This window comes from Peromyscus eremicus, chromosome 7, assembly GCF_949786415.1.
Source record: "Peromyscus eremicus chromosome 7, PerEre_H2_v1, whole genome shotgun sequence".
Classification (NCBI taxonomy): domain Eukaryota; kingdom Metazoa; phylum Chordata; class Mammalia; order Rodentia; family Cricetidae; genus Peromyscus; species Peromyscus eremicus.
In genome coordinates, this window is record NC_081422.1 from 103,503,790 (window position 1) to 103,514,583 (window position 10,794).

Sequence of the window (10,794 nt, forward strand, 5' to 3'; positions counted from 1 at the left end):
CTGGTGATGGTAGTGTTTCTCTCTACTTCTCAGTAATGTATCTAAGGCTCAAAACAAACTTGAGCTGGGTCTGATGGAGCAGATCTGCAATCCTAGCTACATGGGAGACTGAGACTGAAGAATTGCAAATTCAAGGCATGCCTAGGCTATAGTTTAGGAACAGCCTGGGAAACTATGGTGTACATATAGCTCTCTGGTAGAGTATTTAACCAGCATGTACAAGGTTCCCCAAACAGCACAGTGTTGGTGGGGGTTTTTACTCTTTTTTGGGGGCCGCCACCCAGCTACCAAATAGATCACACATAGAGGCTTATTCTTTATTATGAATGCCTGGCCTTAGCTTAGCTTAGTTTCTCGCCAGCTTTCCTTAACTAAAATTATCCCGTCTACCTTTTCCCTCTGGGTTTTTCCCATTCTTTTCTGTAAATATTACCCTTACACCATTGCTGGTTGTGTAGCTGGGTGGCTGACCCCCGGAGTCGTCGTCGTCGTCGTCCTCGTCCTCGTCCTCCTCCTCCTCCTCCTCCTCCTCCTCCTTCTCTGGCTGCTAGCTCTTTTTTCCCAGAGTTCTCCTTCTATATATACTCTCTGCCTACCAACCCCGCCTATCCTGTCTCCTGCCTTGTTATTGGCCAGTTCTTTATTTGACCATCAGGTGTGTCAGACTGGCACAGTAACACAGCTTCACAGAGTTAAACAAATGCAACATAAACAAAAGTAACACACCTTAAAATAATATTCTACTACAACACAGAATCAACAAAACGACAACAATATGCCTGAGAAGTATATTTCTATTTCATTAAAAAACAAAACATTGCCGGGCGGTGGTGGCGCATGCCTTTAATCCCAGCACTCGGGAGGTATGTAAAATAAATTTTAAAAAATTTAATATTTTTAATTAAAAAAAAAGAAAAGCTACCATAGAATTTCCTGAATATGTAGGTGCAAAATAATGCTCTGATATCGTTTTGCTCTATATGTTTTGGTAATGATATAGATGCTTATTGTTATTGCTGTTGTTTCAAGTGAAGCTCCTAAGTTTCAGTATTGAAGTAACAGAGTCAGAAGACAGGCATATTTGGTTCCCACATTAAACTACAGTCTCTAACAGCTCCTTAGATTATCAATAGACCTAACAATTTGACCTCCACCTACCTGCCATTCCTTCTTTTTTTTTTTTTTTTTTTTTGGTTTTTCGAGACAGGGTTTCTCTGTGTAGCTTTGGCGCCTTTCCTGGATCTCACTCTGTAGACCAGGCTGGCCTCAAACTCGGAGAGCTCTGCCTGGCTCTGCCTCCCGAGTGCTGGGATTACAGGCGTGCACCACCACCGCCTGGATTTTTTTTTTAATTAAGGAATTTTCTATTCATTTAACATACCAACCACAGATCCCCCTCAACTCCCTCCTCCCGCCCCTGCCATTCCTTTTTGTCGGTTCTTTTTTGGTTTTTGTTTTATTTATTTTTATTTTATATGCATTGGTGTTTTGCCTGCATGTATGTCTGAGAATGCCAGTTCCCCTGGAACTGGAGTTCCAGAGTTGTGAGCTGCCAGATGGGGGCTGGGAATTGAACCCGGGTCCTCTGAAAGAGCAGCCAGTGCTCTTAATCGATGAGCCATCTCTCCAACACTTGTTTCTGTTTTTCAAGATAGGACCACACTATGTAGCTCTGGTTGTCCTGAAATTCACTATGTGGACCAGGCTGGCTTTGAATTCATAGAGATCTGCCTGCCTCTGTGCCCCCCAAATCCTCCAGTGCTGGGATTAAAGGTGTGTGCCACCACCACCACCCAGCTTCTTTGTTGGTTCTTAACACCAGTTCTGAATAAACTACTTTATCCTCTTAAATTACATTTGACCTACTCCCCTCACCCCCTCTACCAGTCAGGGTTTCTCTGTGTATCACTCCTGCCTGTCCTGGAACTCACTCTGTAGACCAGGGTGGCCTCAAATTCACAGAGATCCGCTTGCCTCTCCCTCCTGGGTACTGGGGTTAAAGGCGTGCGCCACTACCGCCGGGCTACGCCCTTACTTTTATTATGCTGGTTTGTTGTTGAGAATGGTCGAAACAACCGCTAATTATGCAACTAGTCTTCCACTGTGTATGTTTTATGTGCATGTAGAAACCACACAGGCTGAAGAAAAACTGAGTTAGGACAATCATTTTAAAGCTAGAGAAGTCTCATACTCCAGAGGTACATTAACGAGGATGAACAATAGGAAAATTGGGCTTGGTCCATGTGGAAAGTAAAACTAAAGCAATGTCTGACTATGGTAAGGTTAATCTCACCCTGTGAAAACAGAAATGGACTCATGCCTTCATCAGCCAGACAGACTATCAAGACTGGAGAAGGTTCAGTGTTTACTAACACTCACAGATGGTGCAGAGGAGTTGGGTTTGATACCCAGCACCCACATGGTGGCTCACAAACACCTGTAACTCCAGTCCCAGGTGAATGATCTTCTGGCCTCTATTACTAACAGGCACACACATGCTACTCGGACATACATACAGGCAAAACACCATACATATAAAATAAATAGATGGATTTCATGCTGGAGTGATAGCTCAGTAGTTAAGAGCATTGGCTGCTCTTCCTGAGCACCCAAGTGTAAGCTCAAAATCATCTTTAACTCCAGTTCCAACGGATTCAGCACCCTCTCTGGGCTCCATGGGCACCAGGCATGCATGTGGGTTAACATTAAAAAAATTTTAAGTTTTTTTTTTTTTTTTTTTTAAATAAATAGGCCAGGCGGTGGTGGCACACGCCTTTAATCCCAGCACTCGAAAGGCAGAGGCAGGTGAATCTCTGTGAGTTCGAGGCCAGACTGGTCTACAAAGAGAGTTCCAGGACAGCCGGGCTACACAGAAAAACACTATCTCGAAAAATAAATAATAAAAGAAAGAAAGAAAGGGACTTTTCTGGGGAAGACATCTTGTGTAAACAAGCTGTCAGCACTGCAGCCCCTCCTTCCAACATTCCAGGAGTGCGATGTCGGAGCACCCAAGTCCTAAAGTTAAATGAGCAAGTTTTGAACGGATTACTGTTCCCTCTCAATCTCAGTCATGCACACGCGCCCGCCGCTACACAGTAGGACACGGACACATACACACACGCGCAACTTCCCGGCCGCTAGGCAGTAGGACCCTAGGAGGGCTGCCCGGCAACGTGCCTGAAGGACCCCAACGGGCCCCGCGGGCTAACTAGCTCAGTGCCTGCTGGTCTAGAGCGTTGCCGGGAGGACCTCGTTCCCGGGAGGATCAGGTGAACACAGAACCCAGCCCTGCATTGGAGCCGGGGTAGCTGAGTTTGGGGTGGGCTTTGGCCCGGTGTAGAGAAGCCCAGATCGTAAGGTTTGAAGCCAGGAATGTGGAGGTAGTAGGCGGTTCCGGAGTCAAGACTTCGGTGGGGGCGTGGCCGCAGAAGTGGGGTCGAAGTAGTGTGGATGGGTCAGCAAGTTCGTGACTATCGTGGGAGTAAAAGAAATGGCCTCAGGTGGCGGGCAGCTGGTAAAATTTTAACTGTCTGATAGGGTGACCTTTGAGTCAAGCCACTTTCTTTTTTTTTTTTTTTTTTTAATTTTCTTTGGTTTGGGGAGACAAGGTTTCTCAGTGTAACCTGTCTGTCTGTCCTGGAACTCGCTGTGTAGACCAGGCTGGCTTCGAATTCACAGAAATCCTCCTGCCTTTCTTTACATGACAGCCCTAACCAACGGGCGTTTGTAGAGGAACCACACCCCCTCTATAGGTCACCTGTCCTCCCTTGGAGACTCTTAACAGCTTGGTCCTGGGATGGCTGGATCAAGTTCATGCACTGATTCATCCAGCTAAATACTGTGGAAAGCCAGATACATACTGGGGACCCTGTGTAGGAATAAGGTGAGGATGGTGAATGAAAGAGACCCCTGCTTTCATGAAGCTGGGCTTTAATGAAGAAGATGTAGCTGAAAGAAGCATTTGAGCCCTGAAAGTCTGACTGGAGAAGTGAGCTGGGTGCAAATGGGCAAAGAGGACATAACAGGGAAGCAGACGAGCGATGGAGACACTTCCTTACACAAAGCTTGTCGGGCTAGAAAGGCATGGGACTGAAAAAGCCTATGAAACTGGAGCAAAAGAGTTAAGGGTTGTGGGGCTCCAGATGAAGCCAAAGAAGTTCAAGTCTTCTGGGACCAGAAGACCCAGGGACGAGAGCAGGTTAAAGTCTGGGTCTTCAAAAGTCAGAATACTGTAGAGGGCTGAGGAGGGGGCTGTATAATTAGCTTGTATTGCTGTGGCTGCTGTAGAACAGATTTTGAGAGTGTCAAGAGTAAAAGCCTAGTCACCATTGAGGAGGGTGTCACAGAAGTCCCAAAGGAAGTTAAAAGGAAGAGATTTGTATGGACTTTGAGATATAGTATATAGGTAAGACTTTTAGCACTTGTGTGGAGGTGGGGAGTTGGGAACTGGAGGGCTCAAGGACATCCCCATGTATACTTGGCCACAGTGCCATGTTATCATCTAGAATGTTATTAGGTGAAGTGGGTATGCTGATCCTGTACTGCTTAGATTGAGCTTGGCTACATAGTTTGAATGGAACATCTGGTAATCAGCTGTAGAAAAGACATGAGTAGAAGAGACCTTAGCGTAGTTTGTTTCGGCCGTCCCCTGGCACCACCATGACTGGCTAAGCTATAAGCTATGTGCAGGCTAAAAGGAATGAGATTACCTGATTCTGCCCTGCTCGTGTGGCCAGACACCTCTGTGTTTGCTAACAGGTTAGAGATGATATTTGAGGCCATGCTTGGTTTGGTATGGTTTGGTTAGGGTCTGGCTGTGTAGTTCAGCTGTGCAGTCAGCCTCTAAATGCTAGAATTGCAGGTATGTGCCTTTGCTCCCAGCTGACATCTTTCCTCCTACAAAAATGGTTTTTCACATGTAAGTAGAATTTCACAGTTGGAAGTGACCTCTGATGCTTAACCAAGTCTAGAAATATTGTCTGTTATGTTATTTCCACAGTTATTGATTGAAATCACTTACAAAATATTGAACACTGGGAATATAAGGGTGAATAGAAATAAGGCTATGCTGTCAGTTCATTTGATCAGTAACATCGACTTGAGCCTCTTTGTGCCACATACTGTTCAAGCTGCTTCACATACAAAGAGGTTCAGCCAGGCCATGACCTCGCAGTTGTCTAAGTCTGTCGACTGAGGACAGCTGAGCATGTTAACAGATGTAATTTGGGCAGAGGAGACAATCCATAATATTAGATAAGAGATGGTGTGTGGCCCTGAAGCCTTTTTATTATCCACTGGCAGCCTAATTTTTTTGTCAGTCAGTCTTCCAACCCTACTGTGTAGATAGAAGAACATTGTGGGAATAGGTCCTTACAACAGTCATTGTTGCTTGTTTTTGCTCTTTTCCGGGAGCCTGCCATCCAGCTCCCAAATAAATTCATACGTGGAGACTTATTCTTAATTATGAATGTCCGGCCTTAGCTTGGCTTAGTTTCTAGCTAGCTTTACTTAACTTAAATTATCCTGTCTACCTTTTTCCTCTGGGCTTTTCCCATTCTTTTACTTCCATAAATCTTACTCTTACTCCGTGGCTTGCTGGTTGTGTAGATGGGTGGCTGGCCCCTGGAGTCCATCTCCTTCTCTGGCTGCTAGATGTTTTTACTTCTTCCTCCCAGATTTCTCCCTCTTCATATTCTCTCTGCCTGCCAGCCCCGCCTATCCTTTCTCCTGCCTTGCTATTGGCCAGTTATTTATTAGACCATCAGGTATGTTAGACAAGCACAGTTACACAGCTTTGCAGAGTTAAACATAAACAAAAGTAACACACCTTAAAATAATATTCTACTGCACATTGTAGTCTTTTATTTTATTTTATTTTATTTTTGTTTTTTCTTTGAGACAGGGTTTCTCTGTATAACAGCTCTGGCTGTCCTGGAACTCACTTTGTAGACCAGAATCACTTTAAACTCATAGAGATCTGCCTGCCTCTGCCTCCTGAGAGCTGGGATTAAAGGCATGTGCCACCACTGCCCAGCTAAGTCATTGTAGTCTTCAGGCTAGACTGTTTAAGAGTAGACATCATAAACCTTATTAAAAACACAAAAGAGTTTAGAAGATATGAAAGTATTGGCAAAAATCAGGTAGCAGTATCAACTTACATTTCTCTTCAATGGAGAACTCCCTGATGCACTTGTACTTGCAGCATAACCCAGACTGTATGTCTCACAGGGTAACCTGAGTGTCCCCTCTACAATTTCATGCATGCAAATAGGCAAATGAATAGGTATCATATACAGCCTTATAGTATAACAACCAAACGATCTGTGAGTCTTGGGTAAAGGCCTTGGTTGACTTGCAAGGCTAGATGGCCTCCAGGATAGAAGGGGCTGAGAACGCAACACTGTGGTCCTTAATCCAGCTCTTTGATGGCAGGAGTGAGATGACCTCCATCTTGCGAAGTCCTCAGGCTCTCCAGCTCACACTAGCCCTGATCAAGCCTGATGCAGTTGCCCACCCACTGATTCTGGAGGTAAGAATGAACCCTATGCCTCCACTGCCCTGTTTCAGGTGCCACAGGACCAATTGTGACAGTTAACAACTCAGTCATGTGCTAGATGCTGTGGTTGAAAAGTAGATGGATCAGCTTCATTGTTCAGCAGATAAAGGCTTGAGTGTGAGCCACGGATCTCACATGGTAGAAGGAGAGAGCCAACTCTTGCAAGTTGTCATCTGACCTACACACACACACACACACACACACACACACACACACACACACACACATAAATAAGAAAAGCTAGCTGAGGAGACTGAAGAGATGGCTCAGTGGTTAGGAGCACTGGCTCCTCTTCCAGAGGACCTGGGTTCAATTCCCAGCACCCATATGGCAGTTCACAGCTGTCTGTAACTCCAGTTCTAGGGGATCTGACACCCTCACACAGACATACATGCAAGCAAAACACCAAAGCACATAAAAAATAAATAAATTTTTTAAAAAAGAAAAGAATAGCCAGCTGGGTATGGTGGCAAGGCAGAGACAGGTGGAGCTCTGTGAGTTCCAGGACAGCCAGAGCTACACAGAGAAGTCCTGTCTCAAAAACGAAACAAAAAAAGAAAGAAAGAAAGAAAAGAAGAGCTAAGAGATGGACTGACCCTAAGAAGACTATACTCTTAGAGAGTTAGGACATATATAAAGTACAAGAAACATTTTTTTTTTGCATTATTTTATATTCTTATTTGTTTTACATGAGTTCTGGGGATTTGAATTCAAGTCCTCATGCCTGCACAGCAAATGCTCTTACCCACTGAACCATCTTCCTGCATCAATTGTGTAGCTACAGCGGGCCTGAAATTCACTCTGTAGACCAGGCTGACCTAGAACTCAGAGATCCACCTGCCTCTGCCTCCAGAGTGCTAGGATTAAAGATGTATTCCACCATGCCCAGCTCCAATTAAAAAAAAAAAAAAGGAAAACTCTAGTCTCTGTGTGTGTGTTATATTAGTTTATCTAATATATATATTAGTTTATCTATATAAACTAATAATAAATATGAATAAATAATATATAAATAAATATATATATTTATTATATATAAAATTATATATATTAGTCTATCTAATATATATATATATATATATATATATATATATATATATATATATATATAACATTTTGTTTTTGTTTTTCAAGACAGAGTTTCTCTGTGTCCTGGAACTCACTATATAGACCAGGCTGGCCTCAAACTCACAGAGATCCACCTGCCTCTGCCTCCCAAGTGTTGGGATTAAAGGGATGCACTGCCATGCCCGGCCTGTATTTTTAAACAAATTATACTAGTTTAAGCTAATTTGATAGCTTAAAACAACTCATTTCAGACTGGAGAGATGGCTCAGCACTTAAGAGCACTGGTTGCTCTTCTAGAGGACCTGGGTTTGGTTCCCAGCACCTACATGGTGGCTCATAACCATCTATAACTCCAGTTCCAAGGAATCCAACACCCTTTTCTGGCTTCCTCAGACGCTAGGCACATATACACTACACAGAAATACATACAGGCAAAACACTCATAATAAAAATACTTTTCTAAAAGAGTACATGTTTTTTGTCTCCCAATTCCATAGTTTAGAGGTCAGTAGGTTTTCGTGAGTTATCTCCTGCTTAGAGTCTCTTGAGACCAAAGACAAGCTGTGGACTGCCTGGGCCCTTACACAGTGTCTAGGGATTTCCCACCTCCAGGATTGCTAATGCTGTTGGCAGAGTGTGGTTCCTTTGTGCTCACTGCCCTTCAGGCAGGAAGGACTCAGTTTCTGAGATAACCCACACTCCTCACACATGCAGTGGTGTAGTTAATCCTTCATGTTTTTCTGACCTCTCTAGCTTTCAGCCCCTGGCCAGAGAAAACTGCTTTTACAGGGCTTGTGTGACTTTGATTTAGGTTTGTTTGGTTGTTATATGTGTGTATGAGAGAGAGATAGCATGTGTGTGTGCCATGATGAGTGTGGAGGTCAGAGGACAACTTCACGGAAGTTGGTTCTTGCCTTCCACGGTGTGGATCCTGGAGGTTGAATTTGGGTCCTCAGGCTTAACAGCAAGTGCCTTTACCCACTGAACCATCTTGCTGGCCCCTTAGGTGACTATTTAGTCCCACCAGGTGAAACTCCCTTCTAGCTAAAGCAGAATCAACTGATTAGTAACTAATATGTATCTGTAAAATTCCCTCTGTTGTGTGCCGTGACTTAATCATGTTTTGTCACACTCACAGGCCTGAGGAAGGGTGGGAAACCTGAGCTGAGGAGCAGTACCTGGAAATCATTACTACCATTTGGGATGGTAGAGTGAACAAGACTGACAAGAAGGAGACTATAGAAATAGACAAGACAAGGGCAGAATGACGGCAAAATATCAGTGAATTCTAGGAGTTAGGAAATGCTTCTTCTTCTTCGTCTTCTTTTTTTTTTTTTTTCCCCAGAGACAGGGTTTCTCTGTGTAGCTTTGCGCCTTTCCTGGGACTCACTTGGTAGCCCATGCTGGCCTCGAACTCACAGAGATCCGCCTGCCTCTGCCTCCCGAGTGCTGGGATGAAAGGCGTGTGCCACCACCGCCCAGCCTGGAATTGCTTCTAATAAAAACAAGGCAGACAGGCCAGGCAGTGGTGGTGCATGCATTTCATCCCAGCCCTGGGGAGACAGAGGCAGATGGATCTCTGAGTTTGAGGCCAGCCTGGTCTACAGAGTGAGTTCCAGGACAGGCAGGGCTACACAGAGAAACACAAGAAATCCTGTCTCAAAAAAAGGGAAGAAGGCAGACAAAAGGAAGGGATCATTTGAGACTCTGCCTACTATAAGGTTGATAACTCAGGAGGCTTCTTAGAGTGTGTAGCACAGAGGCCGGCAGGAAGTGCACAGCACTCTAGAATGGTATGAGGACCCAGGCCTCCGAGGATAAGCAAGCAGTGATTAATGCCAGGAGGAGATCAGACTGGAGATGCTGAAGCAGGGATGGCTGCCTGGACGGTGCAACCAGAGAAGTGGTAGAGGGCAAGGGAAGTGTAGCCTTGAGTGCTAGACTAAAGGGCATACACCGTGTCCCATAGTAGAAACCACCCAGAACTCTCTGACCAAAGCATACCATGTAAATAAGTTGAGTTTTTAATCAAATGTGATGGTTTAGAATGAATGAGAGAAACTGAGGACAGGGCCATTAAAAAGACTTGTATGGTGTTCCAGGTGGTGGGGCCTAGGGACATTACTTCTTGTCCCCATGTACCCCAGGTTCATACTCTGGCAGTATATCTGAGGTCTTGACCCACCGTGTTAATCAGCTTTCTGCCACTGGGCCATACTTAAAAGAAGAGAAGATGCTTTTTGCCTCAGAGGTTCACAGATTGTAGTCTGTAGCGCCTGGTCCTGTCTCCTTGAGCCTATGCTGAGGGAGAACATTGTGGTGAGTTCTCACAGCATGGCCTGGGATGTGAAGAGTGGACAGGCTGAGTTCCGGTTCCCCTTCAAGAGCACACTCCTAGTGATACTTTCTTCAGGAAGGCCCACCTTCTGAAGTTTCCATGGCCATCAGCTGTCTTCACACATGAGCTTCGGGGGGGTGGGGGGGGTGGTACTTAATATCTAGACCATAGCACCCATCCACAGGACAGACACTTTAAGTGATCCCTTTAGATAATCATATCTCCGTGATGTTTGTTTTCCAGGCTGTTCATCAGCAGATTCTGAGCAACAAGTTCCTCATTGTACGGATGAGAGAGCTGCAATGGAAAAGAGAAGACTGCCGGAGGTTTTACCGAGAGCATGAAGGTGAGGCTGGGTCTGCATTACAGCGCCCCAACCCCGCGCGCGCGTGTGTGTGTGTGTGCGCGTGCGCGTGCGCGCGTGTGTGCATGTGTGCAGGTAGAGGCAAGAGGACAACCTTAGGTGTCAGTCCCAGGCACCATCTCTTCCCCACCCCCCATCAGGGTCCCATCACTGGCCTAGAACTCAAACAAGTAGACTAAGCTGGCTGGTCACTGAGCCCCAAGCATCCACCCGCCTCAAACTCTCCAGCACTGGGTTTGTAAATGTGTGCCACCGTGCCTGCCATTTGTATGTGTTTTCTGGAAATGAAACCCAGGCCCTCATCTTGTACTGCAGGCCCTTTGCTGGCCAGGCCATCTCCCCAGACCCTATGTCTTCTTGTGTTTGTTTCTGCACAGACTTCTCAGGATAATCAGTATTTTCTTCTCCTAGGAGAGATTTCCTGTATAGTCCCAATCAGAAATTTAATTATTATGTTTTGGTAATATC

At 45.1% G+C, this 10,794-nt stretch overlaps 1 protein-coding gene across 2 annotated transcripts in view; it reads left to right on the top strand.

Annotated features, from left to right (window-relative positions):
* The first annotated feature begins 3,144 nt into the window (after positions 1-3,144).
* The window catches only part of Nme6 (NME/NM23 nucleoside diphosphate kinase 6), a 9,571-nt gene continuing 1,921 nt past the window's right edge, over positions 3,145-10,794 (top strand). The window contains exons 1-3 of one of the 2 annotated variants that reach the window (XM_059268723.1): positions 3,145-3,269; positions 6,433-6,529; positions 10,206-10,313. In XM_059268723.1, coding sequence (XP_059124706.1) covers positions 6,440-6,529; positions 10,206-10,313 — 198 coding nt within the window. In that variant the 5' untranslated portion in view covers positions 3,145-3,269; positions 6,433-6,439. The remainder of the gene's footprint in view (positions 3,270-6,432; positions 6,530-10,205; positions 10,314-10,794) is intronic. The other variant, XM_059268722.1, reaches the window with a different exon arrangement.